This window comes from Lemur catta, chromosome X (assembly GCF_020740605.2).
Source record: "Lemur catta isolate mLemCat1 chromosome X, mLemCat1.pri, whole genome shotgun sequence".
Taxonomy (NCBI): domain Eukaryota; kingdom Metazoa; phylum Chordata; class Mammalia; order Primates; family Lemuridae; genus Lemur; species Lemur catta.
The window spans coordinates 53,229,126-53,254,419 of record NC_059155.1 but is presented as its reverse complement, the minus strand read 5'-3'; the positions used below and the strand labels follow the sequence as shown (position 1 = coordinate 53,254,419).

General features: G+C 37.0%; 1 protein-coding gene across 3 annotated transcripts in view; it reads left to right on the top strand.

The window, feature by feature from the left end:
- Positions 1-25,294, top strand: part of FAAH2 (fatty acid amide hydrolase 2) — a 104,288-nt gene that overhangs the window by 46,567 nt on the left and 32,427 nt on the right. For all 3 annotated transcript variants that reach the window (XM_045538095.1, XM_045538094.1, XM_045538096.1), the window contains 4 exons: positions 10,968-11,103; positions 12,978-13,095; positions 20,449-20,568; positions 24,342-24,453. In XM_045538095.1, the coding sequence (XP_045394051.1) occupies positions 10,968-11,103; positions 12,978-13,095; positions 20,449-20,568; positions 24,342-24,453 (486 nt within the window). The remainder of the gene's footprint in view (positions 1-10,967; positions 11,104-12,977; positions 13,096-20,448; positions 20,569-24,341; positions 24,454-25,294) is intronic.

The following is a 25,294-nucleotide window of genomic DNA, read 5'->3' as shown; positions in this document are numbered from 1 at the left end:
TTTTCCCAGCACCATTTGCTAAATAAGGAATCTTTTCCCCAGAGTATGTTTATATCTGCTTTGTCAAAGATTAGATGGCTATATGAGGATGGTTTTATATTTGGATTTTCTGTTTTGTTCCACTGGTCCATGTCCCTGCCCTTGTGCCAATACCAAGCAGTTTTAATAATCACAGCTTTGTAGTATAGTTTGAAGTCTGGCAAATTAATTCCTCCCATTTTGTTTTTGTTGCTTAAAATTGCTTTTGCTAAATGGGGTCTTCTCTGGTTCCATACAAAGCGTAAAATTATTCTTTCTATATCTGTCAAAAATGATGTTGGTAATTTAATAGGGATTGCATTGAATCTGTAGATAACTTTGGGCAGTATAGACATTTTAACAATGTTGATTCTTCCGATCCACGAGCATAGTATGGTTTTCCACCTATTTACATGCTCTGCTATTTCCCTCCTCAGTGTTTCATAGTTCTCCCTATAGAGGTCCTTTACCTCCTTAGTTAAATATATCCCTAGGTATTTTATTTTCTTTGTTGCTATTTTGAAGGCTATTGAGTCCTTAATTTGGTTCTCTGTTTGACTGTTATTGGCATATATGAATGCCTCTGATTTGTGTGTATTGATTTTGTATCCTGAGACTTCACTGAATTCATTTATCAATCCCAGAAGTCTCTTGGTTGAATCCTTGGGGTTTTCTAGATATAACATCATATCATCAGCAAAGAGTGAGAGTTTGATCTCTTCCTTCCCTATTTGGACTCCCTTGATTCTGCTCTCTTGCCTGATAGCTCTCGCAAGGACTTCCAATACTATGTTGAAAAGTAGTGGGGACAGTGGGTAGCCTTGTCTGGTTCCAGTTCGAAGTGGGAATGCTTTCAAGTTTTCCCCATTGAGTATGATGTTGGCTGTGGGTTTGTCATATATGGCTTGTATCATTTTTAGATAGGCCCCATCTATGCCTATTTTGTTAAGTGTTCTTATCATAAAAGGGTGTTGAATTTTGTCAAATGCTTTTTCTGGATCTATTGAAAGGATCATATGGTCTTTATTTTTGCTTCTATTTATGTGGTGAATTACATTTATAGATTTCCATATGTTAAACCATCCCTGCATCTCCGGGATGAAGCCCACTTGGTCATGATGGATTATTTTTTTGATAAGCACTTGGATTCGAATTGCTAGGATTTTATTGAGAATTTTTGCATCTATATTCATAAGGAATATTGGTCTGTAGTTTTGTTTTTTTGTTGCATCCTTTCCTGGTTTTGGTATTAAAATTTTGTTGGCTTGGTAAAATGTGTTGGGGAGAATTGCATCCTTCTCAATATTGGAGAATAATTTATGTAGGATGGGCACCAGTTCTTTGTAGGTATGGTAAAATTCAGGTGTGAACCCATCTGGTCCAGGGCTTTTCTTTTTGGGAAGGTTTTTTTTGCTGTTTTGATTTTAGATCTAGATATTGGTCTATTCCGGAATTCTATTTCTTCCTGGGTGAGCCTGGGAAGGCTTTGTGTTTCTAAAAATTTGTCCACTTCCTCCTCGTTTTTCAGTTTGTGTGCATAAAGATTTTTGTAGAATTCATAGATAATATCGTGTATCTCTGTGGCATCAGTTGTCATTTCTCCTTTCATGTTCCTGATGGAGGTTATTAGAGATTTTTCTTTTCTGTTCTTGGTTAGTCTAGCCAGAGGTGTGTCTATTTTGTTTATGTTTTCAAAGAACCACCTTTTTGTTTTATTAATTTCCCTTATGGTTTTTTTGTTGTCCTTTTCATTCAGTTCTGATTTGATCTTAATAATTTCTCAACTTCTGCTGGGTTTGGTTTTTCTTTTCTTTTTTTTTTTTATCAGAATTCACTTTATTTTCATTTCTTCAGTATTAGGTACTCTTTATAAACATACCTACCTGACTGCTCCTGACATGTTTCAATCAAGTTAAGTTTCTTTTCCTAAGTCGGTCGGTCTGTTCTTCTTTCTCCAGCTCTTTGAGTCTGTTCATTAGTTTGTCTATTTGTAAGTTTTCTGTCCTTTTGATATAGGCATTTATGGATATGAATTTTCCTCTCAGGACTGCTTTAGCTGTGTCCCACAGATTTTGATAAGTTGTGTTTCCTTTGTCATTTAATTCAAAGAATCTTTTGATTTCCATCTTGATTTCTTCATTTATAAAGTAATCATTCAGGAGATGGTTGTTTAGCTTCCATGACTTTGAGTAGGAATAAGAATTTCTGTTAGGGTTCATTATTACTTTTATTCTGCTGTGATCTGAGAAGATGCATGGTATAATTTCTATTTTTTTAAATTTTTTAAGACATGCTTTATGTCCTAGGATATGGTCAATCTTAGAGAATGTCCCATGAGCTGGTGAGAAGAAAGTACATTCAGTGGATTTTGGGTGGAATGTCTGGTAGATGTCAGTCAGGCTCATTTGTTCTAGCATTCTATTTAAGTCCATTATTTCTTTGTTAATTTTCTGTTTGGAGGATCTGTCCTGTACTATCAGTGGGGTGTTAAAGTCTCCAACTATTACAGTAGTGTTATCTATCATTTGGTTCAGATCAAGTAGGGTTTGCTTTGTGAATCTGGGCGCACCTAAGTTGGGTGCCTATATATTAAGTATAGTTATATCTTCTTGTTGAATTCTGCCTTTCACCAGTATATAGTAACCATCTTTGTCTTTTATTACTTTTGTTGGTTTTAAAACTAAGTTATTGGAAATTAAAACTGCCCCGCCAGCTTTCTTTTGGCTACCGTTTGCTTGAAATATCTATTTCCATCCTTTTATTTTCAATCTAAATGCATCTCTGCAGGTTAGGTGAGTTTCCTGAAGACAGCAGATACCTGGTTTGTGTTTTTTTTATCCATTGGGCCAGTCTATGTCTCTTGAGTGGGGAATTCAAGTCATTCACATTTATTGAGAGAACTGATAAGTGGGACAGAATTCTGTTCATCTTGTTGGGTATAACTTCATTGCTATGTTTTCTCTCTTGAGCCATTGTCGTTGCTGGAATTTGATCTTTAGCCTTTGAGTAGTTTTACATTTGTGGGTCTTTCTTGTGCTGGTCCACGTGTAACTCTGTTTTGAGTACTTCTTGGAGGACTAGTCTTATCTTGGTGAATTCCCTCAGTCCTTGTTTATCTGAGAATATCTTAATTTCTCCTTCGTATAGAAAACTTAGCTTAGCTGGGTACAAGATTCTAGGCTGGGTATTATTCTGTTTCAGAAGAGTGAGAATGGGGCTCCAACCTCTTCTTGCTTTAGGGTTTCAGTTGGGAAATCTGGCGTAATTCTAATGGGCTTTCCTTTGTATGTTACTTGTTTCTTTCTCCTTACAGCTCGAAGAAGGGTCTCTTTAGTGGATATTTTGGTCAGTCTGATGATTACGTGGCGTGGTGTTTTCCTATTTGTTGTGAATCTCCCATGGGTTTTTAGAGCTTCTTGAACCTGTATATCTAGAGTTTTAGCAAGGCCTGGGAAATTTTCCTCAATTATATCTTGAAATAGCTTATCCAACCCATGCTTATTATCTTCTTCACCCTCAGGAATGCCGATAACTCTCACGTTAGGCTTCTTCTCATAATCCCACATTTCTTGTAGACTCTGATCTTTTTTCTTATTTTTTGCTCTATCTCTGTGACTGACTTATTTAATTTAAAGGAGTTATCTTCAACCTCTGAGATTCTTTCTTCTGTTTAATCTACCCTGCTCTTGACACTTTCCACTGTGTTTTGAAGCTCCCTGAATAAATTCTTCATTTCCTGGAGTTCAGTTTGGTTTTTTTTCAATATTTTGGTTTGTTTAGTGAATTTTTCTTCCAAATCCTGTTTTTTTTTTTTTTTTTGTGGTTTCTTTGTGTTGGTTATCCATTTTTTCTTGTATATTATTCAGCTTGTTTATAATCCATAATTGAAATTCTTCCTGTGACATGTTGGTATTTTGAATCTGGTTTGTGTCAATTGGTAGAGAGCTGGTATTCCTCTTTGGGGATGAGATTTCCATTTCATTCTTTATATCCCCGTGTTCTTTCGCTGAGCCCTTCCCATCTGGATCAATCGTTAGATCTCTTCTTACAGCTTTAGTCCAGATAGCAGCACGCCTTGTACTCTGTTCTTAGGCTGTGAAGCAATCTAGGTATGTTGCTTCCTTTGTCTAGGGGGGGAGACTGTTGTGTATTGTTTAGAATTTTTTCCACCTCAGTTGGGGGGCTGCTCCTGATGGATCCAGCCCCAGAAGATTGGTTTGATCTAAGACTGGTTTGGCGAGTTAAGTCACTGTGTTGTGGACTTTCAGTTAGCAGCCAGGATTCACACTAGTTGCAGCCAGAAAGTCTCTCTCTTTTTTTTTTTTTCCAACTCTTCTTCTTGAGGGGTGGTTTCTGCCTCTTTCCACAGGAAAGACACTGGCTAGGGGGAGGGGGCAGTGCCCTCGTTTGCTCAGTGCCCCAATTGCTTCAGCTCCCACAGGCAAAGGTCTGCCCCACCTCAATGTCCTCAAGGTCCAGCCTCGACACTCTCGGGAGTGGGGAAGCCCTCAGTGTTCACACAAGGGTGGGGCCCCTAGAGAGGGTCCATGGACTAGGGGAGCGAGCTGCCCAGGGAGCCACCCGGCACCCTATTGCTCTGCAGCGGCTAGGCTGTGGACCCCATGATGGCAACTGCCTGCCCACAGATCGCCAGCACTGAGAGTGAATGTTCAGGATCTGGCAGGCACCAGAGCCGGGGACCTGGCAAGCTCAGGAGCGCACATTAGCTCCCTGGTTAGAGGACTGCTGAATGAAAGCTATAATTCAGTGTCTCCAAGCTGCCTTTTGCCTTAGCGCAGCTCCATCCCTGCCCCGCCAAGTGCTGTTCCGGCGCAGAACCCCTAGAGTCCAAGCTGTTTCCCATTAATGTCTCCTGTCCACAGAGTTCATACAAAGCCAGAGCTCTTAGCATGGGTTCCCAGACTAGGGGAGGGACCTGCCCAGGGAGCCGTCCAGCATGCTATGGCTCCGCAGCGGCTAGGCTGTGGACCCCAAGACAGCGACTACCCACCTGCAGATTGCCGGCGCTAGGGGTGAATGTTCAGGGTCCAGCAGGCACCAGAGCCGGAGGCCTGGTGAGCTCAGGAGCCCACAGTAGCTCCCCGACTAGATGGCCACCAAATAAAAGCTGTAATTTGGCATCTCTGAGCTGCCTTTCACCTTAGCGCAGCTCCATCCTTCCCCCTCTAAGCACCATCCAGGCGCAGAACCCCTAGAGTCCAAGCTGTTTCCTGTTGATGTCTCCTCTGCATGGAGCCCCACATCTCCTGTGGTGATTGTGCACCAACTTCAGGCAGATCCCTAATTGAGTGGGTGTGGAGGTCAGTGGGGAGAACAAGCTGCTTTCCTGTGGGGCTGAACCCACCTCACTCACTGGTGAGGCGGGTACAGCCCTCCCGCACTCCAATCTCTATTGTCTGTCCCTCACTCTCCAGATTTTCACGATCCTATTTCCCGTTCACCTCAGTCTTTTCTTGCTCTCTGTGTCCCACGCTGATTCTCCATGGATTCACACCACTGTTCTTGTGGGGGAGTGATCTTCTAGAGTTGTGGCAGGCTGAGATCCATGCCTTCCTCTCCAGGAGCACGAATCCAGGAGGTCACCTCCACTCTGCCATCACAGGAATCCCCCCCACAACTCTTATAAAATGGTAACACAAGTGGAATACAAAGCAACTAGGTAGAAATCAATATGATGACTGTAACAGTATTTCACATATCAGTATTAACATTGAATGTAAATGGTCTAAATGTCCCACTTAATTGATGGAATGGATTTATAAAACAACCCAAATACCTGTTGCCTTCAAAAGAATAGTTTAACTCATAAAGATTCTTATAGACTCAATGTAAAGGGGTAGAAAAATCTTTATGTAAATGGATACCAAAAGAGATCAGGAGTATCTATACTTATATCAGATAAAACATACTTTAAATCAATAACAGTAAAACAAGACAAAGGAGGTCATTATATAATGACAAAGGGACCAAATCAACATAATAATATAAACTCCTAAATGTATATGTACCTAACACGAGGGCTCTCAAATTTATTAAAAAATAGACTATAATACAGTAATAGTAGGGGACTTCAACACTCCACTGACTGCATTACACAGATCATCAAGGCATGAAATCAACAAAGAAACACTAAATTTACACTGGACTCTAGGACAAATGGAAGTAATAGATATTTGCCCCCAAACTGCAGAATATACGTTCTTCCATTGGTACATGGAATATTTTCCAAGATAGATCATATGCTAGGCCACAAAAGAAGTCTCAATACATTTTCAGAAAATTGAAATTATATCAACTATCTTAGACCATAAGGGAATAAAACTAGAAATCAATTCCTGGAAGAACTCTCAAAACTATATAAATTACATGGGAATTATACAGCCTGCTCCTGAATGACCTTTGGGTCAATGATGAAATCAAGATGGAAATTAAAATTTTTTAAAATGAATAATAACAGTGAAAAAAGTTATCAAAATCTCTGAGGGATTGCAAAAGCAGTGCTATAGTGTAAGTTTATAGCACTAAATGCATACAACAAAAAGACAGAAAGGTCAGAAATTAACAACCTAACATCATACCTCAGTGAATTAGAAAAGTAAGAACAAATCAAAAGCTGGCAGGAGAACAAATAACAAAGATCAGAGCAGAGTTAATTCAAATTGAAAATAAAAATAAACCCAATGAATGAAAGAAAAAGTTGGTTCTTGGAAAATATTAATAAAATTGATATACCACTAGCTACATTAACCAAGAAGAGAAGAAAGAGGATTTAAATAAGCTCAATCAGAAATAAAAAGGGAAACATTATAACTGATACAAGAGAAAAACAAATGATGATCTGATCATAGAAGACCTCTATGCATACAAAGTAGAAAACCCAGACAAAATGGATAAATATCTGAAAACCTACAACTCCTCCCCTTAAAGCTTGAATAAGAAAGAAACAGCAATCCTGAACAGACCAATGATGAATAGTAATATTGAATCAGTAATAGACAAATCTCCCAACAACAACAAAAAAATGTCCAGAACCAAATGAATTCCCAGCCCCGTTCTACCAGATGTAAAAGAACTAATACCAATCTTACTGAAAGAGTTCCAAAAGATTGTGAAGGAGAGAATCCTCCCTAACTCATTCCATGAAGCCAGTATTACCCCGACACCAAATCCAGGAAAGGGCACAACAAAAAAGAAAGCTACATATCAATATCCCTAATGAACATAGATGCAAATATACTCAATAAAATACTAGCAAATCAAATTCAACAGTACCTCGAAAAGATAATTCATCAGGATCAAGTAGATTTCATTCTGGGGATGCAAGGATGGTTCAACATATTCAAATCAATAAATGTGGTTCACCAGTTAAACAGAAATTAAAAAAAAACCCATAAAACCATCTCAATAGATATGGCAAAAGCATTCAGTGAAATCCAGCATCCCTTCATGATAATAATCCTCAACAAACTAGGCACAGAAGGAACATACCTCAAAATAGTAAAAACCACAAATGACAAATCCATGGCAAACATCATAATCAATGGGGAAAAGTTGAAAGCATTCCCTCTAAAAACTGGAACAAGACAAGGATGCCCACTTTCACCATTTCTATTCAACATAGTATCAGAAGTCCTACCCAGAGAAGTCAGGCAAAAGAAAGAAATAAAGATTACCTAAATTGAAATACAAGATGTCAAACTACCTCTTTTTACAAATAATATAATCCTTTTTAAATTTTTCAGAATATTCTAGGGGTACAAATGTTTTGGTTACATGGATTGCTTTTGTATTGCTTGAGACAAGGTTATAAGTGTGCCCATCACCCAGATAGTGTACATTGTACATGGTAGGTATGATTTCACTCATCTCCTCCTCCCCCCCACCTCCTTGATTTCCATTGAGTTTTACTTTCTACTGTTCACTTGAGTGCTGTTCTGTTAGTTCCAGTTTAATAGTGAGTACATGTGGTGTTTTTTTTTCCCATTCTTGTGATACTTTACTCTGGAGAATGGTCTCCAGTCCCATCCAGATTGTTGCAAAAGGTATTAATTCATCATTTTTTATGGCTGAGTAGTACTCCATGGTACACATATACCACATTTTATTAATCCACTCATGAATTGATGGGTACTTGGTTGATTCCACATCTTTGTGATAGCGAATTGTGCTGCAATAAACATTTGAGTGCAGGTATCTTTTTGGTGAAAAGTCTTTTTTTTCCTTTGGGCAAATGTCCAATAGTGGGATTCCTACATCAAGTGGTACGTATACTTTTAGAACTTTGAGGAATCTCCACACTGTTTTTCATAGAGGTTGTACTAATTTGCAGTCACACCAACAGTGTGTAAGTGTTCCTTTCTCTCCACATCCATGCCAGCATCTATTACTTTTGGATTTTTTAATAAAATCCACTTTCACTTTGGTTAGTTGATATCTCATTGTGGTTTTTCTTTGGATTTCCCTGATGATTAGTGATGCTGAGCATTTTTTCATATATTATTGGCTATTTGAATAAGGATTCCTTCCTCCTGATATAATCTTATGCTTAGAAAACCCTGAAGCCTGCTTCAAATACTCTTAGAATTAATAAATAAATTCAGTAAAGTCTCAGGTTACAAAATCAATGTTGAAATTCTGTAATCCAATACTGACCAAGCTGAGAATCAAATGAAGAACTCAATCTCATTTAAAATACCTGCAATAAAAAATACCTAGAAATATACTTTTCCAAGGTGGTGAAAGAACTTGACAAGGAGAACCAAAAAGCACTGATTTGAAAAAGAATCATAGCTGATACAATTAAATGGATAAACATCCTATGAAAAATCAATATTGTTAAAATGACCAATTATACTGCCCAAAGTAATCTATAGATTCAGTGCAATTCCTATGAAAATGCAAGTGTCACTTTTCAGATATTTAGAAAAAAACAATCCTAAATTTTATATGAAACCAAAAAAGACCCTAAATAGCTAAAGAACAAATTGAGAGTCACCACATATACCCAACTTCAAATTATATGACAAGGCTATAAGTAACCCACACAGCGTGGTATTACTATGAAAATAGATATATAGATCAATGAAACAAAATGGAGAACCCAGAAATAAAACCATATGTCTACAACCAACTGATTTTTAACAATGCACACAAAAACATACACTGGGGAAAGTACCCCCTATTCAATAAATGGTCCTGGGTAAATGGGGCAGCCACATGCAAAAGAATGAAAGCGGATCCCTATCTCTCACCTTGTGTAAAAATTTACTCAAGAGATAATGCAGACAAATGTAAGTGCTAAAACCATAAAAATTCTAGAATAAAACCTAAGAAAAACTGTTCTGTACATTGGACTAGGCAAAAAAAAATTATGTTTAAGGTCCAAAGAACAAATGCAACAAAGCCAAAAATAAACAAATGGGACTTAAACTAAAAAAAGCAAAAGAAATAGTCAACAGAGTAAATACACAACCTACAGAATGGGAGAAAATATTTGCAAACTATACATTTGACAAACGAATAATATCCAAAATCTATAAGGAATTCAAATCAGCAAGAAAAACAACAACAAATAACTATTAAAAAGTGGAAAGATATCATAAACAGACATTTTTCAAAAGAAAAGGTACAAATGGCCAATAAACATATGAAAAATGCTAACATCACTGATCATCAGGGAAATGCTAATTAGAACTACAATGAGATACCACCTTACGACTGTCAGAATGACCACTATAAAAAGTCAAAAAACAGTAGATGTTTGAGCAGATGCAGTAAAAAGGAAACACTCAGACACTATTGGTATGAATGTAAATTAGTAAAATATCTATGGAAAACAGTATGGATATTCCCCAATGAACTAAAAGTAACCCTACCATTCAATCCAGGAATCCCACTACTACCCAAAGGAAACAAGGTCACTATATCAAAAAGACACTTGCACTCATGTACTTATTGCAGCATAATTCAAAATTGCAAAGATATGGAATCAACCCACGTATACATCAACTGATGAATGGATAAAGAATATGTGATATATACATACATTATATGTGTGTGTGTGTGTGTGTGTGTACACACACCATCAAATACAATTCAGCCATAAAAAAAGAATGAAATAATGTCTTTTGGAGCAACTTGGAGGAACTGGAGCCATTATCCTAAATGAAATAACTCAGGAAGGGAAAAACAATTACCACCTGCTTTCACTTATAAGTGGGAGCTAAGCTATAGGTATGCAATATCATACAGAGCAACCTAATAGATACTGGAGACTCAGAAGGGGGAGGATGGAATGTGTGTGAGGGATAAAAAATTACCAATTAGGTACAATGTACACTACTAGGGTGACCAGTACACTAAAAGCCCAGACTTCACTGCTATACAATTCATTCATATAACAAAAAACCACTTATACCCCCTAGACCTACTGAAATAAAAAAATTAAGAAATTAAATTAAAATGGTCTGTTCTTTGTGGAAAATTACAAACATTTTGTTATGGCTTCTCTTTAGGTGCCAGGTTGCAGAGGGCATTGTATACAAGATAAAGGAATTCTGAACTTTGTCCTCTAAGTCAGGACATTTTGGTTCGTGTTTTATCTAGCCATTATCCACCTATGGTCTATAGGCCTTTACAGCCATCTCCAGAAAGAGAATAGTCTAATGGGTAGAGACCTTGTTTCCATCATCAGAGAAGCTCTGGTTTTGCCTGTTTTTATTTGGAGGTCTGTACTGGACCTCCAAAAGATTGACTGCTTTTTAAAACACTAGCAAACTTGTGAAAACTACTGCAATAAAAAACAAGAAGGCTTTGAAAATTTTAAACAGGATAAAGACATTTAAGATAGACTAAATGTCATGGTGAAATAGAACATGCAGGGATCATGTCTTATTTTTTGCAGCTAACTTGAGTGTCTAACCTTTAAGGTGTGGTTTCTAACGAAGGCCAATTTCCTGTGGCTGGAGGAGCCCAGGAGCAGTCTCAGTGCACTGGTCCGATGTGTCGCTATGCTGAAGACCTCACCCCCATGCTGAGGGTCATGGCAGGATCTGGGATCAAAAAGTATGTTCATATGTTCATCTATTTCCTTTATTTCCTCTGCCTCCTGTTCTGACATTCTCTCCTTGTTTATTAGTGTCATAGAGGTAAACTTTCAATCCTCAGGCAAAGAAGTATTAGAGATTTTTATGAGGGAGCTTTTTATATAAGCAGACTTCATGCTTCACAAATTGGGAGGACATTATGTAATAACATTTTACTGAGAAAATACAAGCAAAGAGAGGCCTCATTTTGGGATAGAAGCAGAAGATCACTTTGTTGTTTGTCAATTTGAGTATAAGGACTTAGCTCACTTTAAATTGAACCTTTCTGTTTCTTCTGCATTGCTTGTGCCATCTATGCTGCCTGAATATCTGTTTTCCCTAGATAGCTCTTTATCACATTCTCTATAGCACTGATCTCATAGTATTTCTGTTTCCAGCAAACTTGTAATCTCATCCTCTCCTTAAAACTTAAGTAAATAACCCCACTTCCTATTTCACCAAGAAAGTGCAATCTGTACGGAACTTCCTTCAGTTTCTTACCATCAAACTTTCCTAGGTCTCCAGCCATTCATTCTGCATTTTTTTCTTCTCTTAGACTGGAGAAAATGTCTTTCCTTTTTGCTTTAGTATATAAATATTTTCACCTATGTTCTGGATCTCATGTTATCTTACTCTAAGGTCTTTGTTTCATTACTTACCTTACTATGACTTCAACTTCTCTCATACACACACACACACACACACACACACACACACACACACACACACACAGAGGGTGGGGGGAAGAGATTTTATATATATATATATAGGCACCTTCTCATTATTACTAAATGCGCCTAAATGTCTCTCATCTTAAAAACAGGCAAAAGTCTTTCTCAGCCCCACATTCTCCTAAAGGTACTACTTTATGTTCCCTTTTGCCTTCATAACCAAATTTCCTATATGAATTAATTATACTCATTGGGTCAAAATTCTCACATTGCCCTCTCATTTCTCAACCCACTACATACTGGTGTCCACCACTGAAATCATTCTTGCAAGGGTCTCTGATTTTTTTGTTGCTAAGGATAATGACAACTCCTCAATATTTACTATTCATAATCTCATAACTGGTAATATTATTGACTACACCTTCCATGAAACAATCTCTGCTCTTGGCTTTTGTGATTCACACTGTTTTGATATAGTTCCTTTCACTTTCAATCTCCCTTGCTGGATCTTCTGCTGCTGCTCATCCCTTATATATTGGTACTCTAGAGGGATCTGGTTTGCTTCCCTGTTATCTCTACTCAACCTTTCAAAACGACTCCATCTACAAGTTCCACTTCAACTATTTACCATGCATAGATGATGCCCAGATCTTCATCTCAGGCTTATTCTTCTCACCTAAGCTACAGGGCTATGTATTCACTGGCATACTACCCATCTCAGATACCTGAAATTCAGTATGTCTAAAATTGATCTTGTTTTCTTTCCAAGCCCCCCAAACATGATCCACTATCTCTATTCTTACCCAGTTTTGGTGACTGGACCACATAGGTTTGAGTCCTATTAAAACTACCTCCTAATTATTTTCTTACATCTTTACCTTCCTCTCCACCACCATGGTTACAATTCTAGTTAAGGCACAATCATTTCTCTCCTGGACTACTACCATAGTCTTCTGACTTGTCACTCCCTCTCCAATCTTGACCCATTTCAAACTGTTCCTTCCCTTGAAGGCTGAGTAATATTCTTAAATCCAAATATAAATTCTGAAGGTATAGCACTGTTTCTGGCACACAATGCTGGGGGCGGAGGACTCCATTAGAGTGTAGGGTCAGATATTAGGAATGAACTAGTAAGCATATATAAATAATTTGTTGACATCAGTTTCTTTTTCATCCTCCACAGGTTAAAACTGGATGCAAATGTACATTTGAAGGACATAAAATTTTACTGGATGGAACATGATGGAGGTTCATTTTTAATGTCCAAGGTGGACCAAGATCTCATCCTGGCTCAGAGAAAGGTAATTTTAAATAGAATTTGTTTAATAGAATACATATTCAATCAAACAGATGCCATTCTGATCTTTTTCCTTTACTTTCTGCCAGATATTTCTGTATTAACATACAGAATTAAGGTGATCAGAATAGTTATACTCAGTAATTTCTGGTGTGGGTTTTCAGTCATTTTATATACTTTATTTTTTAATAATAAAAGGATTATTTTGAAAGTAAAGTATAATAAAGATAAGAAAGAAATTGCTCAGAGGTAACTTATTAATAATGTGGATTATTTCTGTCCAGTGGTTTTTCTATGGCTATGTATAGATGTAAAATTTACATGATTGAGATAACATTATATATGTAATAATTTTAGTCTTATTTTTATTTTTAAATACTTTTACAATCAGATAAAATAATGAAAGAAATTTGTCTTTTTAAAATAAAAAGCTCATTTGGAAAAGAAAAGTAATAGGGGGAAGAGCCCTATCAAATTTTAAAAGCACTTTTATAAAAAAACTACAGTAAATTAACCTGTGGCACCATTTAAAATAGTACAGAGTATTATTTGGTAGCAATGTGTAATTGTATATTCAATCCTCAGAAAAATCCACGTAAAACTCACAGTAAGAGTTAGCAAAGTATCTTCATGAAAGTCAGATAATCCCCAAATCAGAATCATCCTGGTATACAAAAAACTAGTAGGAAATGGTTTTGCAATACTTATGAATTAGCTGAAACGTATATGTGAAAACTAGATGAAGAAAATTATAAAATTGAGTGCTACAAAAATGGCTTTAATAATTCTGTCTTTGTTTTGTGCCACTATAACAAAATGCCTGATACTGCGTAATTTATAAAGAAGAGAAACTTATTTTTCACAGTTCTGGAGGCTGGTAAATCCAAGATCAAGATGCCAACAGGTTTGATGTCCGGTGCAGTCCTTCTTGCTGCATTCTCCAGAGGGAGGAACATGGAAGAAGGGTGTAAGGGATAGCTAGCTAATGTTGTGTGCAGCCTCTTTTAAAAAGGCCTTAATTCCATTAACTAGGGGGGCATCCCTTATGGCCTAATTACCTCTTAAAGGCTCCACCTGTTAATACTATCACATTGGCAACACCCAAATTTTGGAGGAGATGCATTCATACAATAGCATATGTGACTACCTTACTGTGTTACTAGATTTGGAAATCATGTTATAATAATATACATTATTAAAAAATCTATAGGTAAAATGTAATTAAAATAAAAACCCGATGGATTTTTAATATTTCATAATGTTAAGTGGGTAAAAAAGGAAAAGTGAGATCTGAATAATAAATTATAAACCCAGAAGCAGACTTTCTTCCTATATTAACTTTTTATGTGTACTAAGTTAGCGTCACAAATCTGCATTGATAACACTGAAAAGAAATTACAGAAAACACTTTCAATAAAAATGATAGAGGAGTATTAACCTTAAATAGGCTATAACCCATGATAAGAGAAATATCACAACAGACATAGGAAAAGGAGAAAGGTAAATTATAAAAGAATATATGTATATATGTATACACACATGCACACACATAAGTGAATAATGAAAACATAAAAAATGTTTAACCTTATAAATAATTAAATTAAAACCAACTATAAAAAGTAAGATAGTATTCCTCGATTGTTTGGGTGGATAAGTCATAGAATGCAAGTGGAAAAGCAAATTGGTACAGTCTGAAGAATAAATGAAAAATTATGAAGCCAGGAGCAAAAGAAAGGAGGAGAAAATAGGTGGTTGGAAATAAATTAGTCACACTGAATCCCGTCCCAACTGTAAGTTGCTCTCATAGCAGAATGACCCCCCAACTTCTGTTTAATAACTTAAGCAAAAATTTTAATAATGTAGTATATAGTTTCTTTATCTTCAATGCCAAATTATCAAACCTATTTAGTATTATGCTCCCAAAACCTTCCTTTAGCATATCAAAATAGTCTTTGCTGGCCTGAAATTCATGTGTACTATATGAACAGTCCATTTTCCTGAGTGTTTTTTTCCGCTGCTGATACCAACAAAGAGTCTCGCTTTGAATTATTGAGACTCTCTTTGGAGTGCCAGAAGTGAAAATGATGCAGACTTCATAACCTGCCAGAATCAGCTAGCAGGCAGAGCCACCGCTGAACACTTCAGTTTGAAGTAACAGTTTAAAATAGTCTCATGTTATAAAAGAAACAGATTGAAATATATCTAAAGCCATTCAGGAGTTTCATGTCATAGTGTATCATTTTACAACAGGCTCTAGTAAAAATAGATATTTGGCAGACAAAAATCAAAATACTGTAGTATACCTTACCAATTGGGTCAATCTTTTTCAAGAAAGCATTTTATAAAATTCAAATACTTATTTCTGATTAAAAACTAAATTTTGCCGTACTAAGTGTTCTTTTTTGTTATATATATAAAATACAGGGGAAATCTCTTTAAAATCTGTAGTAGTACAAGCATGCCAACTATCACCATTATTATGTAAAGAAGATCTCAGAGATTAGAGGTGTAATTATGAAAAACTGAAAAACATATTTGTAGATTAAGATATGAGTATATTCTTGCAAAATCAAAGCATGTTTACACAAATCAGCAAGAAAAAAATTAACCCCATTAAAAAGTGGGCAAAAACATGAACAGAAGTTTTTCAAAGGAATATAGACAAATGCCCAACAAATATATGAAAAAAAAATGTTCAACATCACTAATCATCAGGGAAATGCAAATTAAAACCACAATAAGATATTACTTTACTCCTGATAGAATGGTTTTTATTAAAAAGTCCCAAAACAATAGATGTTGGTGTGGATGCAGAAAGAAAGGAATGCTTATACACTGTTAGTGGTACTGCAAATTAGTACAACCTCTATGGAAAACAGTATGGAGATTTCTCAAAGAATTAAAAGTAGAGCTACCATTCGATCCAGCATTCCCATTACTGGGTATCTACCCAAAGGAAAACAAGTCGGTTTATCAAAAAGACACCTGCACTCGAATGTTTATGTCAGTACAATCCACAATTGTAAAGATGCAGAGTCAATCCAAGTGCCCATCAATTCATGAGTGGATTAACGAAATGGGGTATATGGATATCATGGAATACTACTCACCCATAACAAAGGGTGAATCAAAGCCTTTTGCAGCAATGTGGAATGAACTGGAGACCACTATTCTAAGCAAATTATCTCAAGAATGGAAAAACAAACACCACAGGTACTCTCCAATTAATTGGAACTAACGAATGGCCACACAAGTACACAGAGAAAAGTAAAAGTAATTGGAAATCAAGCAGGAGAAAGGGGATAAGGTGAAGGGCAAAATCCCATCTAACGTGTACAATGAATCGTATTTGAGTGGTAAGCACATTTATAGTCCTGACTCAAGCCATGTATCAAAAGCATCTGTACCCCCTTAATATTTTGAAATAAAAAAGTCAAGGAGTATTATTAAAGAATATGTTAGAATAAATGAGTTCAACAAAGGTTAGAATGTGAGATGAATATGAGGAAAAAACATTGCAAGCATATTTAATTTATCAGCAATAACCAGTTAGAAAGTAGAGTGGAAAAAAGAACAGCAGAGAGAGAGAGAGAGAGAGACCCACAAAATATCTACAGACTCTGAAAGTAAAGGTATAGGACTTACCTGAGAAAAATTGAAACAAAAAATAAAACTTTATTATGAGTTTTAAAATGAATTATACATAAAAAGAGAAACTTCATTTTATAGCTTGGGTTGTTGGAGGTTATGCTCCATAGCCTATATGATCAGTGTTAGTGGGATTACAATTATCATCCCATTTTATAAAGTTTCCAAACACAGCACAAAACTACATCATACACAAAGGTGTTTCTGAAACACCAACAGACACGCTGTCATGTGGATTAATCTGTCATTCATGCATTAGTTTATTTAGTTTCTGTTTATTTTCTTAAAAGGAGGAAGAAGGGAAGGGTGACAATGAATAGTGTGTTTATATGAGGATAGAGGAGGTCAGGGGGTAAGGCCTTGTAATATGGTTGGGGCTATGGTAAAGATGTGTGCCACCTCCACCCTTCCCAAGCTATTGGCAGAAAAATTTCATATTTGGGGATGGTGAGGCTTTATTTGATAGCAACTAAAATCAAATTGGTAATTTTTCTTATGTAAGTTGAGATAATATTAATCTTCTCCTGCCAGAATAAACAGCCAAAAGAAATGATAACTTTTGATTTGAGAGAATCAAAAATATTTTCAAGGATGTAGTATTCCAGGGTTTTTAAGTGGCATAATTTATTTAAATATTTTCCTAAGGTTAATAACTTTATACAGCCTTTTGAACTTTAGCCACTTCCAGGTTCAATGAAAAGAGAAATCTATTTTGATTTTATAGCAGAAACTCAATGGCTGCTAACTGACGTTGGTATGTAATTCTTTCTAGGTCAGAAGGAAAAAGAAGGAATTAGAACATATAACTTTGTTCAGAATATTTTATGGCCCAAGTCTTTTTTTTTATCATTTCTTTATTTCCTAGCAGAACATTACTTTTACTCATTTTATAGAAAAGAACACCAAGGTCTTGTGTGTTGTTGGATTATTTTAATTAGTAGACTTTACTTTTAGAACAATTATACATTTACCAAAAAATTGAGCATATAGTATAGAGAATTCATGGGTATTCCTTCTTTTCTGCACACAGATGCTTTTGTTATTATTGTCTTGCATTAGTGTGGTACATTTGTCACAACTGATGAAGCAATATTGGTACATTATTATTTAAATTTCATAGTTTACATTAGTGTTCACTCTTGCTATTGTATAGTTCTATGTTTGAAAAATGCATAATGGCATCTATCCATTACAATATCATATAGAATAATTTCACCACTTTAAAAATCCCATGTATGTAATCCATTTATTCCTACACTCTCCCTACTCCCCCTGGTAACCAATGATTTTTTATTGTCTCTATACTTTCACATTTTTCACAATATCATATACTTAGAATACACATTATTTAACCTTTCCAAACTTGCCTCTTTCATGTAGAAATATGCATTTAAGGCTCCTCCATTTATTATTTGTGGCTTTATAACTCATTGTTTATTGCTGAATAATATTCCTTTATAAGGACATACCACTATGTATTTATACAGTGACCCAGTGACAGACGTCTTGGTTGCTTCTAAGTGTTAGCATGTATGAACAATATGGTTACAAACATTCATGTGAACTTTATCGATGGAAATAAATTTTCTATTCAATTAGGCAATACCAAGGAGCAAAATACAAGGTCTGTCTGGAAAGTATCCAGCCATGTAATATGAAAAATAGAGACATTTATTGAAGAAAATACAAGATACAAGAAACATTGTACATAGGACAATGATGCCTTACTCCCCTTCAAAGTAGACACCTTGGGACCTCACACAGTTCTCCCAGCATCTCTTAACCTAACCCATACACATTCAACATTCTCAAGCAATTTCTTTTGCTTCTTTCAAGTACCCTGAGATAAAACCCTATTGATTACCTGACCTCCATATGCTCTTATTCTGACTGGTAGACTATAGTGATGTTTTGGGCCTCCTGGCATTAATGCCAGTTCAGAACCCATGTCCAATAATCCTTGATAATTCTGATTATTTCTTTTTCACCAATTCCCAGTAAAAGGCTGTATGTCCTTTTGGAGAAGACTGTGAGAAAAATTAACAGTATAAATTTTTGGCAGTATAGTGGGATCCTTCCTCTAGGGGACCCATTTTCCTTTTCATTCAAAGGGTTAGGAGTCTGGAAATTGACTCAAGTCTGAGAATCGATTGAGGGGCAATGACTCTGTATTTACAGCACACATTAGACTTCTGTTGACTGAGAACTCTTCTGCTTATACAGATTTAGTAAGAATTTAATTGATTTCTCATCTATCTCACTATTATAAACATGATAACTAGCCAATGTCATGGGTCTATATGAGTGTGTGAGTCAGATTATTCTGATTGCTGATTTGACTTTTCTGCCTATTACAGTAACCATGTCCACCCAGATTTTGCCAATTAAGTGCTGGCACTTGGGCCCTGCCACCTGAGTATCCAATTACTCCCATTGAAATTAGATTTTTCAGTTGAATGGCAGCACTCCTTCCTTTAATATTGGACCTACAGAAAAAAAGTAATCACAGAGCTTTTCTAAGATTACGGGGTTTCTCACAAATTTGTTTCTTACAATTGTCATGAAAAGTTGTTCCCTAGACCCTCCCAAGGTGAGTGAGAAAATCTTAAATGATAAACTTCAGTAAGAATTTGAATCCCTCCCTCTACAGCATGCAAGGCAGGAGTAGAATTTCAACTTCGTTTAGTGTAGAGCACCTTTGGTCCATGTTTCACTCAACTGTTTAGAGCTTTTCCTTATACTGTGAGCTGCAATATTAAATCCAGACTTTCTTCTTCGTAGGCCCATGTCAATAAATTTGGCCTGTTCCAACTTTGTGTTCCTTCCACCATTATTCCATATGTTGAATATCCATTGCCATGCATATTCTCTGAATTTATGTCTGTATAAATTGTAAAAATCATGTAGCTCTTTTGGAGTTTACTGTACTTCCTCATGGGTAGCACTTTATACCTCATGGCTTGCTTGGAATTGTGTCTAGAAGCAAAGGAGGGTGGTATGGTGAGTCCTGAGGATCATCAGGAGTGTCTCACCCCTGCTTCTTCTCAGAAGTTTAGTTCTTTATTCTCTGCTGATAATCTCTTGCCCACAGGCACCCACAGGTCTACAATAATCCTGCATCTCACTCAATGCTATAGCTCCCATCACTGCTTTAATCAGCCTCTAACCTACAATCTAAACTATTCCACCATTCTTGTCAGTGCTTCAAGTCAGGCAAAAGAGAAAACAATTCCTTTGGCTGCCCCCAGACAAGCCAGAACTTTGTAAGCAAGTTCCACATGTTTCCTTTCATACTGAGGGAGAATCCAGTAATTGGCTGGCTTCTTCCCAACTGTACCATGCTGTGCTGGGGGGTGGGGGTGGGGCACAGGTAGGACAATGGCAAACAAAAGTGCTATGAAATTTCCTAGCATTTTGGGTTTTTTTTAGGCTTTTATGCATTTTCTTGGTTGCCACAGCTTCTTAACTGGTTTCTAGAGTTTTCACAAAGGTACTTTGGTATACACACACACACACACACACACACACACACACACACACACACACATATATATATATATGTGTATATATATACATACACACGAGTGGGTATTTCCATGGGAGAATGAGGGCCTGGAGCCTCCTAGTATGCCGTCTTGCTCATGCCACTGTACAGTGGTAAATCTTTTTCTCATCATATTTGTCTATTCTTATATCTTCATTTTATAAGGTTGTGGCTCACCTCGAAACTATTCTAGGAGCCTCAGTGCAACATGTTAAACTGAAGAAAATGAAGTATTCCTTGCAGTTGTGGATCACAATGATGTCAGCAAAGGGACATGATGGGAAGGTATGTTCACTTCTTTCTTTCCTTCCCTTTTTTCTTTTGTAAATATTTAATGAGCTTCTATTGTGTGCCATATGTTAGAGATATAGAGAAAAGAAAATCACAGTAAAAATAAGGAATTCCCCTTGGTTCCTTTATCCCCACCTCCTCTTTCAGTAATTAGCTTCAGGATTCTGGAAGATTCCTGGGGCTTTCCTAACTCTTTCCTAGACTTTTGTAACATGTGATTTTATTAAACACTCCTCAGATTACAGGATGTAGGCCTGCTGCAATGGCTCATGCCTATAATCCTAGCTCTTTGGGAGGCAAAGGCAGGAGGATTGCTTGAGACCAGGAGATTGAGACCAGCCTGAGCAAGAGCAACACACTATGTCGACAAAAAACAGAAAAAGTTGCCAGGTTGTTTACCTAAGCAAGATAGAACACTGTATTTGGAAATGATAACCTTGGGAGGAGACTGAAAAATGGTGGACTAGAAGCAGCCTGTGAACATGCTATTCTCAAAGAAAGAAGTGAAAATTACAGACAGCTGCCTGTATGTGGATTGTTCTCAGAAGGAACATTGAGAAATCATAGAGAAGCAATGCAGGACACTCAGCATATGAAGTAAAGATGACAGGGTGATACATTTGACAAAATCAAAGTACATATGGGAAAGAATAGGAGGATAGAGTGCTGGAGTGCCACATTCGCCAACAGGTGCTGTGGCTGAGTTGTGAGAGGTCTCTCTCCACTGCCACAGACCTTGGCTTGGACAGACTGGGAACCTGCCTGGAGTCTGTGCAGTCATTACACCAAGTGACAGGCACAGTGGGGATCAGGCAACAGCTAAAGCCATCCTGAGCTCTTGGGTACATGGCACAAGGTTGACATGGGTCTCAGCTTTGTGGCAGCAGCCTTCACATCACTCACACTGGGCTGAGGAGGTAATGGACTAACTGGAGGCTCCTCTGAGCCATACCCTGTGACTGGAAGCCAAGTTGTCCTCTCCCACAGCACAATGGGATCTGAGCATGGGCACTGCAGTCTCTGACCTGGGAGGCTTTGGGTGACTGCTTTGGTGGGTCCTGGGGCTTGTGGATAATTCTGCAGCCCCTGGGCCACTGAAACCAACGTCTGTCCATGTGACTTCGCATCTGTGGGGTCCCCAAGCCTGCAGAACAGCCTTACATTTGCTTGGCCCTGACCCTGCCCTTGAAGTCCTAACAGCCTGCCAGCTGCTTGGCCCTGATCCCACCCTCCAGGTCAGATCAGCCTCGCCACATGTATGGCTCTGATTCTGGCTCTGACGCCCTGCTCATGTTTTTAGAGACATACACACAGCTGTCTGCTTTTCTCTTGTGTATTTTTCCCCTCATATTTATATCTGCAAGATTAGAAGCTGATATGGGTACTTGTGAAAGAAGTTTCCCTTATACTGTGATTTCTTTATGCTTGTTGAGACCACTTCCTAGCTTTGTTATCTTGGGCAAGTTACTTATGTATTTTGCAATTTACTCCTATGAAAAATGAGGCTACTGATGTCTATTGTTACAGGAGAATTGTGTGGTAAGAATGTTTCTTGTAAAGTGTCTGTCATAGAGTAGCCCTTCAATAAGAACTCACATAATTCCTTTCTACATTAAACAACATAAATAATCAGTCACTATCCTTATTTTTAAAAAATAAGTATCCAATTTCCTTCATATAAATACCTTAGAAATCTTCCCAAACAGGAAGTTTCTGTAAATCCACAAGCTAAGGATGTTTGATTCTGAAATGTAAGTTCATAATCAGAGTATTGGATCAAAACTAAAGTAAAGAATTTTCACAAATTGGTACTAACTGACCAACACTAAGTTGTTCACATGGTAGTTATACTCACTGGTTGCCGGTAGGGGTGGGGTGGGTGGAATAAATTCACAACTACTAGAAGCAGAATACACTGTATGGGGGAGGGACATGCTTGTAGCCCTGGCTTGGGTGGGGTAAGCAGCATTACATATACCCAAAATGTTTGTACCCCCATAATTTCCTGAATAAATAAAAAAAACTAAACCAAAGGTCATTAATAAAATGTTTGTTCTGAATCCACTTCCAGGAGATACTCTCTTGTAATTTAGAGAACCTCTTAACATGCATACTTGCGGGGAGTTAGCTACGCTCCCCGCAGAGAGGTTTTTCTCTTTCCGGTCGGATCTCTCAGGCAGGGGTCGTCGCAAAGAATGAAAAAACAGTAGGAAACAGAAATAAAAGAATAATAATAATACGCAGAGCCAAAGATATAGTTTATAAAGTAAAGGTTTATGAAAGTAGACAAAAGGAGGATGTCTGGATGGATATATTTCTTCCTGCAAAAAATATATCAAAGACTGAAACTCCACACAGTTATTTTATAGGGTAGATACAGGCTCCTGTTGCCAAGGGCAACAGGATTTACATACTAACAGGCAGTTTGGTTTAGGGTCAAAGTCTTCTAGAAGGCTACTACAGATCCTTTAACTAACTCTATCTAGGGGAACAATGAGTTAAAAAAATCTTCTTGGGGCAAACTTCTAAGTTTTATGATAAGGCTATTACTTTAGCAAAAAACAGAGACATCTTGGCTCCAGTGATTGTGTTCTTGGAGACAGAGATGATCTCAGAAGTCAACGTGAGCTGTGCTTTGTGTTAATTACTTTAACCACATGGTTCCATCTGGGCCTGGCTTGGGCATTAGCATATCTATTTGATCAGCTCTCATCTGAGGGGGGAGTCTTTGTCAGTCAGCTCCCGCAACCCATGGCCCTAGGTAAAGCCTGTCTTGTCTTTCAAAACAGGTGAGAACCATAGACCCAGTTTACAGCTGTCTCTTTGAAGTACAGCTGTTACTGACCAATGAGACGCTCTCCTGAGGCGAGGCAGCCTTTGAACTAATACATTTATTTTTTCTTTAAGGCAAAGCCTTATTTGACTTCTGAGATCAAATCTTGTCTCCAAAAATACAGGGGGCATTTCTATAACTCAGTATTCTTAGGCTCAACACATACTGGTTATTAAAATTGGTCTTGAAATTAAAAACCTGAAGAAAGATAAAGAAGGAAAGATAATGTTCTCTTGTTACCTTGAATTGTAATGCCTCACTGAGAGCTGGTGGTCATAACCACAGTACCATGTCACTCACTAATAGCTCATCTCTTAATAATAGGTAGATTCTGTGATAGTACTTGAAGCTTTTAACATGGGAAAAGGATGTGGCCATTTTCTGAACTATGCTTTTTATTGTAATGTAGCTGTTTTTTAATAGCGTTGTTATTGAGTTATAATTCACATACCATGCAATTTTCCCATTTAAAGCATACAATCTAATGGTTTTTAGTATATTCAGAGTTGTGAGACCATCACCACAATTTTAGAACATTTTAATCATATTATAGAGAGACCTTATACTCTGCAATCTCTCCATCCTTCCTCAGCCTTAAGTAACTGCTAATCTACTTTCTGTCTCTATCACTTTGCTTATTCTGAACATGTCATGCAAGTTGAATCATACGTTGTGTGGTGTTTTGTTACTGGCTTCATTGTCTTAGCATAATATTTCAAGATTTATCCATGTTGTACCATGTATCAGTATTTCATTTCTTTGTGAGGCTAAATAATATTTTATTGGATCAATGTATTATTTATCTATTCCCCAATTAATTGGTATTTGGCTACTATGAATAATGCTGCTATGAAAATTCCTATACGTGGTTTTGTCTTAACCATACTTTTTAGAGAAAATACTCTTGGATTTTCTTTCTTGTCTTCAATCTCAGGAACCTGTGAAATTTGTGGATCTGCTTGGTGACCATGGAAAGCCTGTTAATCCTCTGTGGGAATTGATCAAATGGTGCCTGGGTCTGTCAGTGTACACCATTCCTTCTATTGGTATGTAAATCATCTTTTCTCCTACACTGGTTTGATGTCTTTAGGGGAGAAAAGAGCATTCTACCAAAAGTATCTTAATAGTAATCACTCTCAATCCTTTGAGGGAAGCTGTAACATATGAATAAATGAAAGTATCATCCATATGCTGATTTCTCACTGTGTTCCAAGTGCTGTCATGTGCACTTTATCCTATAGATTTGCAGCGTATCTATTATGATGCCCATTTTGTATGATTATAAACCATAATTCAGCAAGATTACATTGCAACCAAGTTATGAAGCACTCTTCAAGCAATGGTTCTACAAACTCAAAAGCCTGTGATGTTTTCTGTGCATCTTTTATTATTTCTTAATAGTGAAATGTAAATTTTGGACAATATATTTGACTTTAGGGATAGGCATGCTCAAGAATATTTTGAATGATTAACTTATCAAAATCATAATTATTGTTTATGTAGAGTAAATTCAATTCAAGGAGCTCAACAAATTAGTGTAGTTGGGCATACTTGTTACAGAGTTGATGATTACTGTTGTAAAAAAAATATTCATTCAAGATAGTCTCCCCCATGGATGCTAATAAATTTGTATGCTATTTCTCCATAAAAAGAATAACAATATATATCTGAAATGAAGAGGCTTTAGATAGGAATGAAATATACATAACAGCATGACTGGCCAGAGGATTCTGAGTCCTTGACTGAAACACCCTTTATAGATTGGAATGCACTGGCTGACCACTATGTCTGGTTTGGGAAAGGCAGCTTTTCCTAGTGAGGTCTGCCTGTTAAAGCCTTTGTAACTGACTATGGTTGGACCTGGAAAACATATAGGGTTTTTGTCCA